The sequence below is a fragment of the Papaver somniferum genome, chromosome 6 (genome assembly GCF_003573695.1).
Source record: "Papaver somniferum cultivar HN1 chromosome 6, ASM357369v1, whole genome shotgun sequence".
NCBI lineage: Eukaryota > Viridiplantae > Streptophyta > Magnoliopsida > Ranunculales > Papaveraceae > Papaver > Papaver somniferum.
In genome coordinates this window covers 96537026-96560746 of record NC_039363.1, presented here as the reverse complement: position 1 = coordinate 96560746, position 23721 = coordinate 96537026, and the positions used below count along the sequence as shown (strand labels likewise).

Here is a 23721-nt window from a genome sequence, read left to right as displayed (position 1 = left end):
CGTACGAGTACGCATACAATAGTTCCCGGACTTCAACTGAGTTCGCCAGTACGCGAACGGGTACGCATACCAAGGCTCCCGGAATTTACCTGACCTCGTCAGTACGCATATGGGTATGCATGCTACACTAGTCTTGGATCAACGTATATGCAAGAGTACGCATACTATGTCTATAATCCAATTATGGTTAAGTGTTCTAAACTCCATTTCAATCATTGAAACATTCTTGGAGGATGACAATAGTTGTTTTCATAAACTATTAGCATCCAAGTAATTTTCAAGTTATTGAAATAATCAATACGAAACATTCCAGGTCTACATCAATTGACTGTCTCACACAAATCATGTAAGATGTTACCAGGCGATTTTCACATGATCATCTTTTGACTTTAGTCAAGAATATAAGATGAACTTGGTTAAAGCGAAAGCTTACCAACACATATTTCGAGAAATATGTAAATGAGTTAAACTCAGCTCGAAATATCAAATATGTATAATCGAATACTATATAGCTATATGACTTTTATCTCAATATAGGAGATAGAGTAGAAATAGAATTTCCGAGTGATAGATTTGTTTTAGTCTCCACATACCTTTTGTTGATGAATTTCCACAATCTCTCCTTTGTAGTTCTTCGTCTTCAATTGATGAACACCGTGAAGTCTAAAGCTAAACTACACAATCTATCCTATTCCGAGACATAGCTATAAATAGACTAGAAATAAAGACTTATAGTTTTGATCACTAAACTTGAAAAACAAGCTTGAGATATCAACACTTGTGAGTTTGACCGAGCAGTGCTTTAACAATCTCCCCTTTTATCAGTTTTTGTGACAAAACTATTAATACATATGTATTACAAAATAAATAAACTTTATAGCTTCTCATCCAAATGCTTGATCTCTTTAGTTCTTCAACATTACTCGAAATATTCGTCACTTCCAAGTACTCCAGTGATTCTGAACGTGTTCAACTCAACATCATAGTTGTTGAAGATCTGTAGCCATAACAATGAGAAAACAGTTGCTCTCAATCATTCTTATACAGTGTCATAGTATTATTATATAGCATTAAAGTACAATTGTATCACAACTTTGACAACAATATTATGATGATATGTATCACTCCCCCTTAGTCAATACTTCACCTCACAATGAAAACCACTCTCCCTTACATAATGATCTGTAAACCATATGTATTTGTAGTGTGAATTACACATTAATTCTCCCCCTTTTTGTCTAAATTGGCAAAGGTACGAAAACTTGTGGGATCCTAATGAAATTTTCATAGAGATACTTCACGACCAAAAGAGAATATATCAACTTTGTTTCGATGATTTCACATAGTCGAAACTTAGTGTATTCATCAAGGAGTTTATAAATATACAAGAAAACTCCTATCATATTCCATAGCTGCACTCCCCACAAAGATATGGCAATTAAGCACAAGTTCAATTAAGAACTCTCCTCCATAAAATGTCATTCCCGAAAGAACAACAAGAGCAACCTTACTTTTACAAGAAAAGAAGGATTTATTTGTACATTAACAAATCACATGAGACATGATTTGTATCCAAACATCTCAATTGAATTAACCGGAAAGGAAATGATCACAATTGGCCATGCTCAACATAAGAAAACTTACGGAGCGACACAATACTTTCGCAAAGATGTGGATCAGGGAAATACCAATACTGCGGAATAAACAAAGATTCATTCTATCTTTTATCACTATTTGCATAGAGACATGTAATAAACTTAATCTCTGTAAAAAAAAGTTCATCCTATCTTCTATCAATAATTTGCATAATTACATAATAGGATTAACTTTTGTTGTCAAAAGTTCATTCTATTTTTTTATCAATATTCGCATAATGACATATAATAGACTTAACTTTTGAGCATATATGGGACAATAATAGTTCACGGACGCAAATACATATATCCCATAACAAGTTGCAACACATAAAACCATAAAGATTAATACTGCAAAATCATCTTCCAAATAAACTTTAGAATTTAAATAAATAAATCTAAAAACATTGCAAGATGAAAAACCGTTGGCAATAACTATGTGTACTCACAATAATTGCTATTCCTAACCCTAATTATCCTTCTTAAAACACAAAAATAAATTCTCATAAGAAGTTTCCTAGATAAAAATAAAGAAAACCAAACAACTCTAAGACCAACAAAAACAACCAAAATCTATAATCAGAGCCCATGTTCGGAAGCCTCATGGGTTTCAAGACCTTTGAACTTGTGATTGACAAACATCAGTAACTTCTTTGGAAGATGAATTCTCATTAAGAAGATCCTTGACATGTGTCTTCATGAGAGTAAGGTCAGAGTTAACCTTTTTCAACTGAGTTCTTAACACATCAAGATCTTTCATAGTATTAACAAGCAGTAGTTTTGCATCGTTAAACTGACAGATGAAATCTTGAACAACCTCAGCAGAAATCTCTTAATCGTCCTCAATATCTGAATAATTATCAGGCAATTGAGAAGAGGTGTCATCAACTTCTACAAGTGTCTTTTTCTCCTCCTCTTTGAGCTTGAAACCAAGACCCATCAAGAAAACCTTTTTCAAAACTACAAGTGCCAGAAGGAGATGCCATTCTTGACAAGAGAAATAACCCAAAGTATGTGTACTCTCCTAGAAAAGGTTGGTTATTTAAATGGTTTCTCAGGGAAAAATATTTTAGGGTTTCCAAAGTTGGTTCGTGACATGCAACATGGGCACCCGTATGAACACAAACTGGACACATAGCTGGAAAATACCCAAAAAGTGAAAAAACATAGAACAGGAAAACTGTTTGTACAAAAATGTTTTGTTACGTGAATAATTTCACAAATTTTAGCTCAATAAATTTTATGCTCTCACCAGGGAAAAATTTAGAGCATAAGAGTAACATTTTTTTTACATAACAAAATTTCAAAAAGAAATTAAAAATCAAAAGCTTTCCAAGACCAAACACAAATACTTATGCAAAAATGTTTGTAAATGATAATCAAGCTAAGAACGATAAGAAAATAGCTAGAGAATCGAAATTTTTTTGCCATCAAGTATACCTGATCATATCTCACTCAATCAGGATTTTTTGTGAGTGAGATTTCAACCTTGTGATTAATTAACACAAGTATGAGCTTTGAGCTCATCAAATGAATGTTGTTTTCGGTTAAACCTCTTTCTCCTAATCTTTAGAGGAAAACCGTTTTGATGCGAAAAGTTATCATAAAACTTACTATCATGAAAATACGAGCATTAATATGGATTCTTACCTGAAGAAATTTGACAAGAGGGAATTGAAAGCCTATTGATGATCTCATTATATCCTTTAATTACTAGATTTAGATTATCTTCCATGTATATGTTTTTGCTTCCTTCTTCCGGTACCTTTTTCACATCAAGAACAACAATATCTCCCTTTTTAACTGAAGAAGGTCCCTGAGTTCTTCTTGAACGATTTGTGTTAAGATAACTGTTACGCGCTTGAATATTTGAGAAACACATCGAACTGACTTTCCTGGCAGGGTACACAGGGTGAGTACTAAAACCAATTGGTTTAGACATACGAATGTCAGTTACACCTTTGAGAACTAAATCTAAGGTATGTTGAAGACGAACTATAGAAATGTCATTCAACCTAGATTCCCTCTTTTGTTCAACACGTCCTTTTGAAAAAGAGAAACACTTTCTGATCACCTGAGTGATTAGAGAGAACACACTCAACACATCGTTGGGAGATTTTTTCCTTCCATGTGATGTGGATATTCCTTGATTGGGGGAAGACACAAGCACATCTTTTCCAATAAGAAGGGATTTCGATTTAGCTTTCAGGACTGAATTTATAACAGATAAATCAGAAGCAGTTGATACAATGGACTCTTTAGAACATCCTTGAGTAGAGAGTTTACTCAAAAGGCGTTTAATATACAAAGAATCCTCTTTGAGTTTTTCCTCAAGCAGAGCTCGTGAAGAACATAGTGAGGCTTTTTCCTCTCGAAGGAGCTTTAATTGAGAGTCACGCTCATTTACTATACCAACAAGAACATTGAATTTGTGTTTTAATTGATTGATTTTATCAGCCTGGATTCTAACAAATTTTAGAATCACCGCACTTTCTTTGGATGCTTCCCTTTATACTTCAGAGTCAGACTCGCCGGTAAGGTAATCAGGGTAACACTTTTCAATGCAAGTCTGTTTCGTTGGAACACTAGGTTCGTCTATATTCGAGATTGACAAATCTTTTTCTTTGATAGATTTCATAGAAACTGAACTTTTGTTTGTAGTGATGCGTTTATCAGAGATATCACTACTGTCCATAGAGTCAGATTGCTACAAACACAGACTTATGAGGTCTTAAACGTGTTTGCATGCTCTGATACCAACTGAAAAAGTGTGGGTCTAACAACCACACCGAATATTTCGTTCGGAAATCTGAATATACAAACTCCAATATACTTTCAAGAGAATCAACTAGACAGTCAGACTCAATATTTATAAAAGTATATCAAAGAGTTATATCTCAATTTCTCAATTCAATTGGCAATCAAACAAATAAGAATTTGCGAGACCGATTGAATAAGATAAATAACTTGGATGGTATCACAAACCAGTATCAAAGTATCAATCAATTCAATCAACAACCCAAAGGCCGGATTCAAGAACTGATTGAACTTAACGCACAACCTGTGATATTTATATTATATAACAAAATATAATGCGAAAAAGAAATAACACAGACACCAGGAATTTTGTTAATGAGGAAATCACAAATGCAGAAAAACTCCGGGACCTAGTCCAGATTTGAACACCACACTATTAAGCCGCTACATATACTATCCTACTACCAATGAACTTTGGACTGGAATGTAGTTGAGCCCTAACCAATGTCAAACTGATCAAGGTACAGTTTCACTCCTTACGTCTCTGAACCCTAGCAGGATTCTACGCACTTGATTCCCTTAGATGATCTCACCCACAACTAAGAGTTGCTACGACCCAAAGTCGAAGACTTGATAAACCAATCTGTCTAACACAGAAAAGTCTATTGATATAGATAAATCTGTCTCCCACATAAATACCTATGAGTTTTGTTCTGTCTTATGATAAATCAAAGTGCACAGGGACCAATTGATAAACCAGACTTATATTCCCGAAGAACAACCAAGTATTATCAATCACCTTAAAATGATCTTAATCGTATGGAAGCGAAACAAGATATTGTGGAATCACAAACGATGGGACGAAGATGTTCTTGAATTCTTTTAATCTTACCCATCGGAGATAAAAATCTCAAGCAAATCTTAGAAAAGATAATACTCAATCACGATAGTAAAAGTAAGATCAGAACATGCAAATAGAGAGAAAATAGTTGGGTCTGGCTTCAAAATCCCAATGAAGTCTTTAAGTCGTTAACCTACAAGGTTTTGGAATAAACCTAAGGTTAAATGAGAATCGACTGTAGTCGCAACTATTATCACACAGGAGGTGTGGGGATCCGGTATCCCAGTTACTAGAGTTCTCCCTTATATAGTCTTCAAATTAGGGTTTGATAGCTTTGGGACAAAGCAATAAATGTTCACTGTTAGATGAAACCTGATCTAAGAGCCAAGCTAACTTTACTTGAAACCAAAGCAATATATCTTAACCGTTATATAGTCTTAGCTTGTTACACACAAATGAAATATACCTTCATTTAGATATGGATAACCGTACCTAAACATGTACACTAGGTTGGATCAACAATAGTTAACCGAAATTAGCCATATGAACACTTTCATACCAACCTTATTCATCTCAACTAGTTCAAATGACTCAAATGAAACTAGTTATAGACTTGTTCAATTACTATATTCTCATAGAAATATACAAGAACACAATTGAAGCAAAATTGATTTGATTTACTCGAATCAATTCATGAACATTATATAGCCACCGGTTTGAAAAAGATCGCATTCCTTATTATATAAATGTATCGGTTCATGACACAACCGATTCTAGAACTTAACCCACTCAAGTATGAAAATGGGTATGCATACTTAAGTATCCGGACTTGGACTGTGTCCGACAGTATGCGAACGGGTACGCATACTATCACACATCCAAAACATCAGTTGAATTCAGAACGCATATAATAGTTCCCAGACTTCAACTGAGTTCGCCAGTACGCGTACGGGTACGCATACCAAGGCTCCCGAAATTTACCTGACCTCGCCAGTACGCATACGAGTATGCATACTATACCGTTCTTGGATCAACATATATGCAAGTACGCATACTATGTCTATAATCCAGATATGGTTAAGTGTTCTAAACTCTATTTCAATCATTCAAACATTCTTAGAGGATGACAATAATTGTTTTCACAACTATTAGCATCAAAGCAATTTTCAAGTTATTGAAATAATCAATTCGAAATATTCCAGGTCTATATCAAATGACCGTCTCTCACAAATCATGTAAGATGTTACCAAGCGATTTTCACATGATCATCTTTTGACTTTCGTCAAGAATATAAGATGAACTTGGTTAAAGTGAAAGCTTACCAACACATATTTCGAGAAATATGTAAGCGAGTTAAACTCGGCTCGAAATATCAAATGTATATAATCGAATACTGTATAGCTATACGACTTTTGTCTCAATATAGGAGATAGAGTAGAAATAGACTTTCTGAGTGATAGATTAGTTTCAGTCTCCACATACCTTTTGTTGATGAAGTTCCACAATCTCTCATTAGTAGTTCTTCGTCTTCAATTGATGAACGTCGTGAAGTATAAAGCTCAACTACACAATCTTTCCTAGTCCGAGACATAGCTATAAGTAGACTAGAAGTCAAGACTTATAGTTTTGATCACTAAACTTAACAAACAAGCTTGAGATAGCAATGCTTGCGAGTTTGACCGAGAAGTGCTCTAACACTTATCACACTCTTTGTAGTAGGAAGGTTAATAACACAATCAGTTGTGACCCTATTCCAAAAGAAGTTTGGAAGAATCTCTGGCAGACTAAAGTTCCTCACAGAATGCAACTCTTTGTTTGAAAATGTTTAAAAGATATTGTCCCTGTCAGGGATAAAATAACTAGATACAAAAATGATGTAGAGCCTCATTGTGTTTTGTGTAATCATAGTGCTGAAATTACTGGCCATCTGTTAATTGATTGTTCTTATGCTAAGGAAATATGAAACAGTTTGAATATTGATATTTCTGTCGTCAGCCTTAATTTTGCATCTTTTCAAGATTGGGTAATAACTTGGTTTTCTACAGGTAACAATGAACAATATCAAAGGGATTATGATTCTGACTCAAATGTAATCAGATTCATGTGTAACATCTGGTACATTTCGAAAGACAGATGTAGCTTAATTTTTCAAGATGTTAAACCAAGTGTTCAGAGCATAGTTATCTGAATTTCACAATCTGGTGCAACAATGTAATTTTGCTGTTAGTTTTGTTACAATAAATAGGAAAAATAATATGGCTATAAAGAAATGGATTCCACCAGAGGAAGGATCCATTAAAATTAATATTGATGCTTCATATATATTTGATACAAGAAAAGGCAGCATTGGTCTAATTGTTCGTGATTTTGCAGGTAAAGCTTTAGGAGTTAAATGATGGAACTTGGAGGAAGAGGTGGAAGCTGAGGTTGGACCTGAACATTTTGAATGTAAAGCTCTAGTCAAGGCAGTGGAGTTGATGGAAGATTATGGCTTCAATAAAGTTATATTTGAGATGGATTGCGAGAATGTGGTGAACTCAATCTGTAGATATGATTCTATTGTTCACGGGTTGAATCACCACTTAATTATATCAGTTAAGAACAAATTTTTAGGTAAAAATTATTGGTTTTGTAAGACAGTTCATAGACAAGGCAACAGTGTGACTTATGCTCTGGCAAGAAAGGCCAGGGTTGATGATAAAATTTTTTCTTTCCATTCTTATCCTCCTGACATTGTCAGATGGATAAAAGAAGATTACGTAAGACATTGCACTGTTTAATCAATAAAATTCTTTTAGTTTTAAGAAAAAAAACCCATTGACTCACATATCTTTGAGTCTGATCAACAAATAAACACATTAAGTCAAATCCAGAAAAATCAGGTGATTTTACTCAAATCGAGGAAAAAAAAGATTGATGTTTAAAAAACTTGATTTAAACATTTTGTACGAATAGTCCATGGCCGCACTTTCCTGGATTACGATCGATTGAATGTATGTATACTCTATTTCTTGAACTTGGATTCAAATAGTTTTCTTGATGTTAATCAGAATCAAAGTTAGGTATTGCTTCAAATAGATCCGACTCTTCTTGGCTACCACCGATGTAAGTACCTGAGTGAAGCGAAACTAAGCTCTCCACCTAAGATTCTGTATGAAACCTTGATTTTAGATGATCACCTGCTATTTTGCTCCATCGTCTGTCGTACTTTCCCAAATCAACCTCTGCAGCTCTAACTCTTTTACATTTTGGGTCATAAAAAAACATAGCTGCATACTTGTACTTATCATCTAACTGAATCTCTAACAAGATCTCCCCATTTTTTAATGAATGTATGCGCCTCAAGTACCAAAAGGATGGAATAAAATCAACTTTCATTAGAGAAATATTGTAGCGTTTGGTCCAAGACTCTCTGATTCCATAATCATTCATCACCCATACCTCAAAACCAACTTTGGAATTGCTACAGAGCATTGCTAAATACCCTTCCAGAACATCGATACACTTGTGTTTAAACTTGTTGCCATCATCAAAATACTCTAAATGCGGTATTTCAGTAAATACTTCTTTTGCCATGTTAAAAGAAAGTATTACTTGTGAGAACTTATTTTTTGATGTAATTGGACGTGGTTTCGCCAACCAGTGTAAAGCGCCATTCACAAAGACACCCGGTGGTTCACCCATAATTTTGTAAGGTATGTGGTCAATTCTTTTCCATGAATGTGAACTCAATGTGTAGACGTCTACTTCAGAAACCGTGATTTTCTGACTACAAGGACTCGTAATTGTTACCAACTTATAGTCATTGCTCTCTTGATCATATCCAAATCCATGCCTGTCTACGCGGTTGCTAATTGTTTTAAATCCAACTGGTGTTATATTATTGCGGGGAATTAGTTTATATTCTTTAGTAGCCGGATTCCATAAACCAGTAATTAACCATGGATCGATTTTAATGAGTAACAAACCATTACAAGAACCAACAATTTCGAGGTTCTCATCTTTGAACGGGAAATCAATCTGAACAACCTCATGAGATCCTGATGAGGATGGATCATAATCTATAGCGAAGACACCCCTCTCACCTTTTCTCGTAAAAAGTAGCGCAAAGTTATTCTTTTCAATAGAATGATTAAGTTGCTTGCTAACGAAATCAGAATTATGTTTAAAAAACTTGCACCACTTTTTGCATACACACCTGAATCTCAATGTAGACTTCACCGGTAGACGCAAGAAAATTTCCACAGCAACTTCATTGGGCATGTACATTGTTAGTCTCTGGTCGACGTTGCCTAATTCTTTTTTATTTCAGCGCATATGAAAGAAACAAATTTTTATCAGTGTTAAAAAGGTCGAGGTTGGTATGGTTTTTATACGTTTAGGGTTTTGGGGTTTATTCTAATATTTGGAAGCTGAAATCTTTGGGGCTTAGATTAATATTTGGAAGCTGAAACCTTTAGGGTTTATGATGCAAACGGATTTCCTTATTTCAAAAATCCTTTGAAGCCCACCATCAAACCTACTTTTCCTTATCGGAAAGGTATATTTTGCTTTCCAGATGAATGATGAATGGATTCTTGAGACGTAACCCAAATATTGTGCACGCAGAAGTTCGTCACAAGTATCCTTTCATCTCTAAAATCACCCACTGCATCAAATGTTATTTTACCATGGCTTCATAGTTGCTTCAGTTGTTCCCCGATCAATTTAAGTTGTTCTGGATCTTAGCTTGTTTGTTTCATCTTTACTCGATATTTTATTATTCGGGTGTGCAATAAGCTTAAGATTCATTTGTTGGGTGCAATAATCAAAAACAAGGAAAAATCAAATAGCAAAAGTTATTGATACTTAGATCCTTTATAATGGAAGTGATCGATTTGATGAAACGAATGACCTCCCTATATCTCCGCAACAGCAACAAAGCAAAACTTTGGAAAAACAGAGTGAGTCATGTGTTCAACACGTTGCCCTTAAGACATTAGCGCCCGGCTACACTCAAGAGTGATGCTATAGCCCTCACAGGACGGATATCTCCAGGATAAAACACCCTACTACACCTACTACTAGCATATGTAGTAGATGCTCAACTTGAGCTTGGCAACTCCGAAAAAACCGTTAAGGAAAATCGCGAACTCTTAAGAAACGCTATAAAATATTTTCCCTTAGGGGTCCCTCTAAAATATAGAGCAACCCTTTCTCATAGATTTTACAAAAGTAGTGAATTTCTTTATATAATGGAATAAAACAATTTAAGAAGAAAAACTCCCCAATGTGGGACTAAAAGGTTTATATATTTTCTTAAAACTACTAAAAATTGGAAACTCCACGATGTGGGACTAAAAAGTTTCATTCACAAAATAAAACAATAAATTATAATTTTTTATTAAAAAATTAAAAAAATTTTAAAAAAAATTTAAACTTTTAAAAAATTATTTTTTTGTTAATCGTTTTCCAACAATCTCCCACATGAATGAAAACTCAATAAAACATGAAAACACAGATAGATCTTGGTAAATCAACATCCCAACCTCACGATCCAAACAGACTGATCGTGCAAGTGTTGAAATCATACTAGTCATTTCTACGTCCTCTCCCTCACACAAAAGTGTGTTGACCCCAGGGTCATACTATGGATTGCATAAATCATAATAGTATTGAGAGCTTTCATCTTTAGTTCTCACATGGTGAGACTATAGGTATCTTTCACCAAAGTGAAAAAGCATGAACTAGTGAACCCTTAATGACCTTTAGGTCCTAAGTTCCAGTAATACCAAAACCATCAAAGCGAAAATCACATAAAAGCGCAGGAAATACCATTTTAGGCAGAGGTGTCCATGAGGTCTTGAACCTTTGCTTAGTGAAATATTACCGGAATTACTTGCTAGAGACAGTGAACTATGTCTTGAACTGATAGCATTTGATGTAATTCGTGATAACAACCACGAATGATATCTCCAAGATTGCTGCCAAGCTCGTGTCGTTTTGTCCAATTTGGACCTGGACATATCCTGTTTCTCAGAATACTCTAGAGAATCAAAGCTCATATTCTCATAGGAAGCGGCCCACTTCCTCGTTCAGATAGGTGAGTTTCCATAAAGAGTGTTACTGCTACACCCCATTTCAATCTTAAATTGAAACTATAGAACTCATTAAGACTTCTTAAAAGTCATCCTTCACATGCAGTCACACTATCACGTCTACACCATAGGGAAGGGACAGAGAATAAAATTCTCTGATAGTGTTTACCTTTACCCACCACAAATTAGTTGTCTCATTCGAAACCTTGATCTTGGGATCTCCAGTCAGCAAGGTTGAGTATCCTTCATGGCAAGTTTAATTTATGAGCTTAAGCCCCTTCCCCCTCGATGCATTTCTAACTATCTCTTGGGATAAACCTTTCGTCAAAGATTGCGCGATATTCTACTTGGACTTTATCCAATCAATGAAAATAACGCCGATTGAGATTAGTTATTTTCAGCTTTAGCTATTATAGGTTGGCTAACACAATGTATAGATATAGCTGGCACAGGCCTATGCCAGAGAGGAATATCTTCTAAAAAGCATCTTAGGCACTCGGCCCCTCTCGTGCTTTATCTAACTCAATACTCTCAGATTCCATAATGAATTGAGCAATATATGTTTGTTTGTAAATCTTACAAAAACAAACCCTCATGCTAGAGTGAAACATATCCACTCGTAAACTTAGACTCCTCTGAGTTAACTATCCAGTTTACATCACAAAGTCCCTCAAGGACAGCAAGATACCTTTGATAAATCAAATAAAAGGTAATAGAGTATTTTAGGTACCATAATACTCTACTCAGTGCATCTGAATGCTATTGCTCTGGACTACAGTTATATCTACTTAACTTACTCACAATATAAGCAATGTCTGGACTCTTACAGTTCATTAAATTCATCAGACATCCTATAACTCTTGAGTATTCAAGTTAAGATACTCCATTACCCTTTTTTCTTGAGTCTACATGAATAATCGTACGGAGTACAAGCAGGCTTACAATCACACTGATTGTATCTCTTAAGCAAAAATTTAAAATAATGAGAATGACAAAGACTACATATGTTAGATTATTTTCTAATTCTCATCCCTAAGATTACATCAACAGGGCCTAAGTCTTTCAAGTCAACGTTCTCATTCAGCGCATGTTTTTAGTGGAATTAATCACATCTATGTTTGTATCAAGTATAAGCATATCATCAACATACAAGCATACAATCACATAGGTATCCTTAACAAGTTACTTGTAAATATACTTGTCAGATTCATTAACTTAAATCCACTACACATTATCATATGATCAAATTTTCCATGTCACTGTTTACGTGCTTATTTTATAAACCATACAAAATTTTGTCATCATAACCTTTCACTACAAAGTCCTCAGGTTGGTCTATGTAAATTTCTTTATCTAATTCACGATTTTAGAAAAGCTGTCTTAACATCCATCTGATGTATCTCTAATTTTTTATGACAAAAATAACAATTAGCATCTCAACGGAAGTAAATCTCGTCACATGTGAATAAGAATCAAGGAAATATATACCTTCTTTTAGTTTATAGCCTTTAGCTACCAACTTAGCCTAATATTTTTCTACAGTTCCATATACCTAATGTTTCCTCTTAAAGACTCATTTACATCTCATGGTCTTATTCTCTGGAGGTAAACTATAAACCTCCCAAGTCAGGTTCCGACGGACTGAGTCCATTTCACTAAATGAAGCTTCTTACCAGAATGGGGTTTCAGTAGATATCAAGGCTTCTTTACAAGTCCAGGGCTTAGACTAAGCTAGGCATGTTATGAAGTCGGCTTCATAAGAAGTCTCAAGTCTAATTGTTTTACTTCTCTTAGGCTCAACCTTAACTTTATCTTCCTTTAAGATAAGTTCTGACTATTTGAAAATAGATCTAGGGGATCAACAACACATCTCTAATGAGGTACAGGTTTAAGAATAAACATGTTCAAAGAACTCAGCATCCCTAAATTATGTAATAGTATTCACAACAAAGTTAGAAAAAATCACACCAAAGTCTGAAAAATCAGAATACAACCAAAAATCTATATGTAGAAGTATACTCAGCATACCTTATATGAAGACACAATCAACATTTTTGGTTTTCTATCTACTTCTTTTAGGAATACGAATGGCAAACTTAGTCAAACACCCCCACACTTCGACGCATTCATAAGAAGGTCATCTACCTATCCATAAATCATATGGAGTTTTATCTGATCCTTAAGGGTACTCTATTCAGGATATACTAGTTAACATGACTGCCTCCCCCCACAAGGCCGCAGGTAATCCTGAACTAATCAACATGACAATTATCATCTTCTTAAAGATACAGTTGTTATGTTCAAGGCTTCTAATTGGTTTTGAACTTCAAGTTTATACATCTTAAGGCTTCTAAGGCATCATCCTTATCCCTAAGCAAGTATACAAGACAGTACCTCGTACAATCATCTACGGAAGTTATAAACCATCTTTTACCACAGTGATTTTGGGTTGAACTCATGTCATCTAGGCCTAACTGAATTAATTCTAAAGGATTAGAATTACTTTGAACATTTTTTCTAAAAGGTTTTAAAGCATATTTGATTCTTCACAGATTTCACTTTTGTGTTCAAAGTCCAAACTAAATTTGGGTACGCAGCCTATGCTATCCAGTTAAGCATTGACTTATAAGTTTACGGTTACAAGATTACCACATAAAAAAATCAATCACATAAAGAAAGCACAAGAATCAACTATGTTCACATCATCAGATTTTTCCGTAAAGCTTATATAGACCCAAAGTCCTATAACTCTTGCTTAAAAAATAACTTCCTTGTTACAACAAGTTTTCCAGATTCAATTAAGATTTTAAATCTTTTTCCATCTACAATAGAACAAGATACAAGATTCTTGCATATGCTTGGAACATGAAAACTTCATTCAATGTGAGAGTATTACAGATATGAGCTTCTGCTCGACCTTTTCCTTTTATGCAACCTCTATTGCAGATGAGTTACTCAAAAGAGTTTCTCGACATCCCCTATCCTCTGATAGGAGGTGAACAGGTCTCTGTTTCAACAAACATTCTTGGTGGCTCCAGAGTCCACCTTCTGGTCTCTCACATTGGTTGTTAAAATAACTTCCGACATCATGTCAATAACTCGTTCTAATTTGTTTCAACTAAATTAGCATTAACTTTCTACTTATTAAGGTTTTATGTTGTCTACACTTTACTACCGTATGGCCCGGAATTTTACAAACATAACAATCACCCTTAATTAAAGTAATGCGGATTCAGTTTTACGAAACATACCTTTCTTATGAAGACTACGGTTAGAGTTGTGTTTGATATTCCCCTTTGTCAGCTTTGGAAGACTTGTGTTCATCCACATGCGCCTGGTAGCCATGTTCCTTTTCAATTTCATGTCACAATCTTCGTTTATACTCTGACCACGGACACGGTAATTTCCCAATCACCTAATACACCACATCTCACAAACCTTAGTTCCGAAACGGAAGATAAAATATGAGTTTTGAAGATAATATCTAGATTTACAAACTTCGTTTGAACCACCATATCAAAAAACTCATGATTACCCCATAAAAATACTTTAGTTAACAACAAAAGTTTGCCCGTCAGAATTTTTCAGGAACATTTGTCTGTTTTGTAAAATATCAAAAAAATACTTTTACAACTCCAAAAATTCTGAAATTTTACGTGGGTAACTATCAGGATGTCTACTACGTTTGTCAAAAGGGTTCATCGAAATTCCTTCTAGGTTAAGAGATAATCTCGAAACTCTACAGCTGACCAAAAAATTGTTTTTGTTTTTCACTCCACAATTAACATCCATGATTCACAAACCAACCAACCATTTTCGATTATTACAAATTATAATGTCTTAAGATTGTTGGTGAAATAATCAAAAACAAGGAAAAATCAAATAAGCAAAAGTTATTGATACTTAGCTCCTTTATAATGGAAGTGATCGATTTGATGAAACGAATGAGCTCCCTATATCTCCGCAACAGCAACAAGGCAAAACTTTGGAAAAACAGAGTGAGTCACGTGTTCAACACGTTGCCCTTAAGACATTAGCGCCCGGCTACACTCAAGAGTGATGCTATATCCCTCACAGGACGGATATCTCCAGGATAAAACACCCTACTACACCTACTACTAGCATATGTAGTAGATGCTCAACTTGAGCTTGGCAACTCCGAAAAAACCGTTAAGGAAAATCGCGAACTCTTAAGAAACGCTATAAAATATTTTCCCTTAGGGGTCCCTCTAAAATATAGAGCAACCCCTTTCTCATAGCTTTTACAAAAGTAGTGAATTTCTTTATATAATGGAATAAAACAATTTAAGAAGAAAAACTCCCCGATGTGGGACTAAAAGGTTTATATAGTTTCTTAAAACTACAAAAAATTGGAAACTCCACGATGTGGGACTAAAAAGTTTCATTCACAAAATAAAACAATAAATTATAATTTTTTATTAAAACTTTAAAGAATTATTTTTTTGTTAATCTTTCTCCAACATCATTCACAGCATAACATTTGGGTATCTAGGATTTTTTGTTTACTTTGTGTCGTACTCCCGAGAAACCTGGTGAACGAAATTCTAGGATTTTTCTTGAAGTTGTTCGTGTGCTTGTCATGGAAGAAGAAAAGTATGCCAAGTAAATATTTTCACATCAAGTGTGTGAGAAATTAGAACTGACCCTATAGTGAGTCGAGCATGATTTTTGCTCTTCCTGCAAGAGAAATCTTTTAGATTCTTCCTTTGGACGACTCCTCACAAACTTAAAAATGTCAAGTACTAGAAATGACTAACTTTGGTACACTATTTTGCAAGGTCCATTGGACGAAAGTCCCACAGCTCTTCAGGTCGTTTTTCTTTAGGATTCCCGCAAAAAAGAAGTTTCGGAAAGCTCTTCTAAAAAGAAACAGAGTTAGAAAAATAATTCTGAACCAATCAGTCTGACCACATTCCGACCCAAAATATAAACTTTTTAGATATTAGCAACAACTGGAGTGAATGAACATTATATTGCTTTCAATTTTGTCAATGACAGCCTAATTCTTTAGGATTTGTGAATTCCGGGAACCCCCGTTTTTGCATATAAGTCTCTGGGTCTGGGTGTCAGGCACGCGCCATACCAACAAAAGGATATTCATTATCTGTGATCAGTGTCCAAGCACCTTATTTTTCGCATCTCCTTGTGGTAATAGTTCTCGAGTGCTGGCCATCTATCTATTGCATGTACAACCACAAAGAATTAGTCCAACATCCTAACAGGCTTGCTCAAACCATAGCAACTGGAAAATAAACGTTCTAGAAATCAAATGGCTGAAGGATGGCATGAACACGCACATATAAATATGCTATCAAAATTCAAATATGAGTGCATCAAATTAGAGATTCAAAGGATATAAAGTCTTATACATACCCTAGAGTACCAGCCCACACCGAATTTGGCGTAAAGAAATGCGATGGGTAAACCAAATACCAGACCATAAGCAAGGGTCGTAGCAAGGCTATCACGACGATGTCGAAAATTAGTGTATCTTACTGTCATGGTTTCTAGAACATTCTAGAGACAAGTTCTTTATTTCCTAGTTGAGGTGATTTCCTATTCAAAGGAGACTAATACTTGGAAATCAAGTTTGTGATATACCTATATAAAGATGTCTAGTTTATGGGTTTAACTATGAAATTATCAATGAAGTTGTGAGGGATTCCATCCCACCTCTTGGGGTGGTTATCTTGTGAGAGTTTTGATGGTGAGACTAGAGAAACAAGGATGGCTAACATAGAAAGATATTATTGTAATTGTTCCTTGAAGGTTCTCATTATAATGGAAGAGTCATCGTTGAAAGTGGACGTAGGCACATTGCCGAACCACTATAAACCTCGTGTCATGGTTTGCCTTTGTTATTTACTCATTTATTAGTTTTATGATTGTTTGCTTTGCTATATCTCTATGTGAGTCGTGTATGTATACTTTCCTGATCTCCTCTATACCTGTTTTATGACATGGTATCAGAGCAAGGTTATAGGAAGGGAGAGGAGAAGGAGGAAGTGTTAAAGATTTTTCTTTGTTGGGGTTGTCGAGAAAAGTTGTTGCCGTTGTCAATATTGAAGAAGGAATTTATTTCAACGAGCTGGTGGTAAGAGTTAACGTATGGGAAGTTTTATTTGGCTTTTATGTTGCTTGTTTTGAGTTAGGTTTTGCTATGGTCGAAGACGTGACAAAGAAGTTCCGGTATACAAGGACTTTCTCTGAAGCTGAAGTTATGGACGTGAAAACAGCTAACAGGGAGGCTGTTGCCGAAGGTCTGTGTGAGCCATTGTGTGGTCGAGAAGCACATGGGATTAGTACGAGTTTCAAGACTAGAAACCAGGAATTTGTTGCCGTGAATGGTTGAGAGTATTGCTGCGACTTTGTGAGTTTAAGGTGTTAGTGGATTTCACCACCTAAGTAATGCACGTGTAAAACTAGGTTTCTTTTGAAACCATTCATGGGACTGGGAGAAGGTCGTAAAAATAAAAATAAAGGCGAAGACATCTCACCACAGCATATGCTACTAAGTGGAGATCCTAACGAAGAATTAGTTTAATAAGATGGATGATCACCAGTTTCTACATGAAGATAAGTGGAGATCCCAGCGAACCAGAAGTCGGTTACAGAAGAAAACCAGCAGCAAGAAGCAGGCAGCTCGACAAAGGAAATTTGGAGGTGATGAAGAAGGTTGTGAAGTTGAGTACCACATTGATTTTGTTGCTCAAGGTTATTGGTAAAGATCGATGAAGGACATGGTTTTACCGAGGAGAATAATCAGTTGAAAAACTGTCCTTGTGTCGTTGATTGGAAGTGATGAGTTGCGTACGTTCTGGGTTAGTCTCAAACACAAGTTCAAAAAAGGTTTAGATAAGTTTCGAGAAACACGTACTAGAAATAGCTTGACGTCATTGAATTCCTTTGACGGAAAGTGGTGATTGCTGATATAAAAAGAATTCGAAGCCAAGATTGTCACATATTTTAGGTTCGAATCTGTTTAGTCTAGAGCTTGAAGTTCGTGGAGTTTTTTTCTAAATTGGAACTTGATCTGAAGACGAAGAAGAGAGTTAGAACTCGTTTTTTGAGCCGAGATGAAGGAAGATAATTAAGACAAGTTGTCCAAGACAAAATGAGTCTGCTGTTGTGAGCGAGCACAAGGATAAAGACATTGTTTTGGGTTCGGAGTTTGCGAAAGAAAGAGCAGCTGCTTGCCATGGTTTAATGGCTGTTAAGGAGGATTGTTTGACAGTGTCTAGGAGGAGTTATCGGCGTCATCAAGAGTTGTTTTCCAAGGGAAGTTTGTCACCTGTTCAAGTCATTTTTAAGCTATTGTTTCTGACCATAAAAACAGCTTGCAAGTGGCGTTGTTGCAGTTGTTGTTTTGTGGAAATATGACTTAGCCTGAAGAGTGTTTAGTGTCGTGTTGTTTTTTGAATTTAATTATTCATGGGACATGCTTGGCATATGGGTTCCAAGAATACATTGAATGCAAAAAGTATTAGGAGCTCTTGAGCTGAGATGGTGGAGGAATTAGTGGTTTGAAATTATTATGAATCTCGGGGTTTGCGTTGGGTCTGCCATAGAAACTACAATCGAGAAAAGAGGGTTCTTGTCGCAGGTGGACACAAGATGAAGACGGGTGCCTTTGGGAGAGAATTGACTCAATCTTGTGGTGTTTTTGGGAAAATATTTCTAGCCGCATAGAGATGAATGAAAAAGGAATTGCTGCCAATAGTTAGTTATCGTGTTCATAGAATTGAGACTTGAATTGGAGACTTAGAAGGAACCTGATTTAGGACTGATTGTGGTGATGTTTTATGCCGGAAAAACAGTCACAAGGTGCTTACTTCGCAGAAGTTTTAGGGTGTTGAACGACCAAGATTTGATAGCTTGGAGTGCTGTGTATGGAAATGATTGGTTGAACTATGAGATTTTTAATATTTGGATGTGGATTTGAGTTTGTAAGGAACTAACCAGCCAAAGGTGTTATTTGACATTGAATTTCTGGTTGATTTTTGGGGTCTGTATGGAACGATGATCTTAATAGGAGTTGAAGAGATGCGGAAGTTACGAGTATTCTGCTGTCAAAGTAGAGCAAGCCTTTTTAGGTAACCACAGTGATGATAACTTTGGCAGAAAGCCTTGTCAAAGTAGAGGAAGACTTTTAGGTAATCACACTGATGGTGACTTTGACAGAAGAGTAACAATTGTGTCAAAATCATAGCAAATACTGTAAAGGCGTAAATATAGTTACAGTTCTGACAGTAGCGTAGCTAATGAAAATTTGTGACAGGAGTAACTGAAGTTAGATGCAGCCGAGACATGTTTACTTGAGAAAAGAAGAAAGTTTTGTGAGGTGTGACTCTTCCTGAAGTAACATGAATAAGTTGAGATGTGAGCAGTTTCGAGAGACGCACTGGGTGCTATTGAACTGCCGGAGATGTATGTGAGTGTTTTTGAGGATGCACCTGGTGGTGCTTTTGAAATATTTTGAGGGATGCACATAGTAGTGCTTTTGAATTTTTTTGAGGGATGTACCTAGTAGTGCTTTTGAAATTCTTTGAGGGATGCACCTAGTAGTGCTTTTGAAATTCCTTGAGGAATAACTAGTAGTGGTTTAGGAGGTAACATGAGTTCTCTTAAACCGGGGAAAGAAATGTGTTTGGGGGGTAACATGAGTAAGAAATGGCTATCAAGACATATGTATGCTTGTGAAGCAGATTTGTTGAGGATAAGTCACGAGATGGTGTAACTGGAGAAGTGATTAAAAATGATGGGACTTAAATGTCCACTGGTGACAACTAGATGAGTTTGTTGGAATAAGTCAAATAACGAGTTCTGTCAAATGATGAGTTATAATGGTGTGGTGACAACTAGAAGGCCTATGCGACTTGAATATTGTGAAAGTGGCTAATCTGTACCATAAGTATGCACTAAGGGGAGGTGTCGAAAACTAGTGCATCTTACTGTCATGGTTTCTAAAACATTCTAGAGACAAATTCTTTATTTCCTAGTTGAGGTGGTTTCCTATTTAAAGGAGACTAATACTTGGGAATCAAGTTTGTGATATACCTATATAAAGATGTCTAGTCTATGAGTTTAACTATGGAATTCTCAATGAAATTGTGAGGGATTCCATCCCACCTCTTGGGGTGGTTATCTTGTGAGAGTTTTGATGGTGAGACTAGAGAAACAAGGATGGATAACATAGAAAGATATTATTGTAATTGTTCCTTGAAGGTTCTCATTTTAATGGAAGAGTCATCGTTGAAAGTGGACGTAGGCACATTGCCGAACCACTATAAACCTCATGTTATGGTTTGCCTTTGTTATTTACTCATTGATCAGTTTTGTGATTGTTTGCTTTGCCATATCTCTATATGAGTCGTGTATGTCTACTTTCCTGATCTCCTCTATACCTGTTTTACGACAGACGAATCGCTTCAACCTGTTTGATTTCTCTTTCAAGCTTGTTAGTCTGTCGAAGGAAAGCATAACGTGATTCTACCTGGAAACAACAACATATACGTTAAAATCAATCCCACCCTAGTATCATCTGATTGGAAATCTATACGAAAAAGAATAAACGAATACCTCCTTCACGGTCGAAGCAGCATTCCTACCGGAGAAAACCCTAGATCGAGCAGCGGATAACATCCTAGAGAAAAGTCTAAATCTAGCTTCCATATCTACAAAGGGAAACAAACATAATCTTAGTTTGTTAAAGGAACAACCATGAATCATAACATCGCCCTAAATTATATATCTAAGCAGAGATAAGGACCGAGAGAGAGAGAGGTTGTTAGAATACGGGCATCCATCTCAAAACCAATTGGAAACAAGTGGAGTAGCTCCACACCTTATATGGACCGCTGTATGGTTGCCCTGCCTTCTTGGGTCTTACTGGGTCTCACGTCTCATACAGGGCTTGGCTGTGATAACATATTAGAATACAGGCATCCAACTCACAATCAATTGGAAATGAGTAGAGAGGACCTAAGAGATTATAAACCGCAGGATCCTAAATGCCCAGACAATGTGAGACTAATAATCTCAACACGCCCCTCACGTGTAGCCTCGTTGGGTCTAACACGTGGAAAATTAAATCGGGTGACGCGGAATAAACGCGCGGTCAAATGACTCGTCGCAAATAGCCTGCTCTGATACCATGTTATAATACGGGCATCCAACTCAAAACCAACTGTCAATGAGAAGAAAGGCCCTAAAGGGTTATAAGCCGCAGGATCTTAGATTTTGAGGGACTAATAATCTCAACAGAGGTCACCTGAGGTCTATGACTGAAGGTGCCTAGAAAAAGTTTTGCTCCTCCTAAATATGCAAAGAAATAAAAAAAGAGCAGAAATTACGTCTGCAAGTTGCGATCAAATATAGAGAGGGCTTCACAATTCACATACTCCACTCCGCCTTCCTTATATACCCGTGATGTAGTGATACGGGCCTCTATTTCCGTTTCTAAAAATTTCCAGTTGTAGGGCCTTGGGTGTACAAAACAAGCATGATATTTGGATTCTTATGCAAATATCATAAAACAAGCATGATTTTTTAATACAAACGTACCAACTCCACAGTCCGAATACAAATACAAAAGTCCAAATTTTCTTTGTACACGTGCCTTAACACATGGGAAAAATCTGGGGTGCACGACCACATGACATATGAAGCTCCAACGCTCGTATGGCTCTTCACTTGTCTCTCATAGAAACTTAAAAATGTAAATAATAGAAATGATTAAGCCAATGGAATTAGAGATCAGGTTTACTAGTAGTTTTCATGACCTCGACAACAACGGAAAAAAAAATCAACACAAATCTTTTTACTTTTCTCTTTTATTTTACTTTTTTCTTTTAACTTGATTTTTTAGGAGGTCTCTTTGCATTTTTGGTGGGTGTCATCATATTTAATACCAGTTCTTATTCTCATAAGACTGATATCAAGATGAACAAAGTTTTAATAGGAAAGGAGAGTAATTACACTGATATTTCTTTTAATAACAATGGAAAATTTGAGTAAGGAAGAAACCGTTGGTACTGCTGGAAAGCTGAAGTTTTGATTTTTGATTTTCGCGTATTGTTTTTTGTAGAAAATCTGATATCAAAGATTTAATGAAAGAACACAAAACTAAACTCAAACAAACTTCTCTTAATTGATGTAATTCGACTCATGGCTCAACAACCTATTTATATGATTAACAAACTTGACTCTCAAGTAAAAAAACTTTCATAACATAATCAAACTCTAACAAATAAACTTCTAGACAATTCTCACGTAAACAAACTCTTAAAACTCGTAATACTTGCAACTCAAGTAAACTTATAAATATCGTACCACTGTGTCAACATTACTTGTTGATCCATTCACATCGTGTCAACTATACCAGTTGATCCAACCACATTCTGTCAACTCTCATAATTGATCCACACTACTGGATCAACAACACTTGTTAATCCCTTATGTATTCTTCATAGTATCTTGGTTTATTCTTCAACATCCTCCCTTAAACCAAGATACTCTTTTTTAATCATTCCCAATTTTCCACGCAAGTAAATGAAAGTGTTAGACTTCAAAGACTTGCTGAAAATATCAGCCACTTACTCTTCACTTTCAACAAACTCCACAACTATCTCCTTGTTATTGACAAGCTCTCTGATGTAATGATACTTAATATCAATGTGTTTACTTCTCCCATGAAGAACATGATTCTTAGTGAAATTATCGACTTATTATCACAAACTATTGTTGTTGGTATCGTTTGTTCTTGAAACAATGACTTCAGCATCATTCTTAACCATACAGCCTGTGTAGCACAGTTGCTAGCAGCTATATACTCAGCTTCTGTTGTAGATAATGCAACAACTTGTTGCTTCTTAGATGACCAAGAGAAAAAACCAGTCCCAACTGAAAACCGTAACCTGATGTACTTTTTCTACCTTCTGTATCTCCATACCAATCACTATCAGTGAAACCAACCAACTTTGGATCTTCTGAGACAGTATAAAAGATTCCCATGCTTGTTGTTCCTTTTACGTACTTCAGTATACGTTTTGCAGCTTGTAAATGTGATTGTTTACGAGATTCCATAAACCTACTAACCAACCAAACTGCATACATGATATCAGGTCTTGTAGCAGTAAAATATCTTAAACATCCAACAAGACCTTTAAAAGTCTGTTGAATTCACAAGCTCTCCTGATGCATCTTTTGTCAATTTCAGTCTCTCTTCTACTGGTTTTAAAATTGGATTACAATTATCCATCTTGAAACGCTTCAAAATTCCTTCAGCATACCTTTGTTGATTAATAAAAATTCCTCTCTCAGTTTGTTGTACTTCAATACCAAGAAAGTAAGACATCAAACCAAGATATGTCATCTCAAACTCCTTCACCAT

The 23721-nt window shown here is 35.8% G+C and overlaps 2 protein-coding genes across 2 annotated transcripts; both read right to left on the bottom strand.

Annotated features, from left to right (window-relative positions):
* Positions 1-8373: 8373 nt before the first annotated feature.
* Positions 8374-16832, bottom strand: LOC113291161 (F-box protein CPR1-like). The gene is made up of 2 exons (XM_026540726.1): positions 16724-16832; positions 8374-9524 (listed from the first exon to the last, which is right to left on the bottom strand). The coding sequence occupies exons 1-2, from the start codon at positions 16830-16832 to the stop codon at positions 8374-8376; spliced, it is 1260 nt and encodes a 419-aa protein (XP_026396511.1).
* Positions 16833-23059: 6227 nt separating this feature from the next.
* On the bottom strand, positions 23060-23721 carry LOC113291160 (uncharacterized mitochondrial protein AtMg00240-like). Its single transcript, XM_026540725.1, has 3 exons — positions 23621-23721; positions 23264-23472; positions 23060-23130 (listed from the first exon to the last, which is right to left on the bottom strand). The coding sequence occupies exons 1-3, from the start codon at positions 23719-23721 to the stop codon at positions 23060-23062; spliced, it is 381 nt and encodes a 126-aa protein (XP_026396510.1).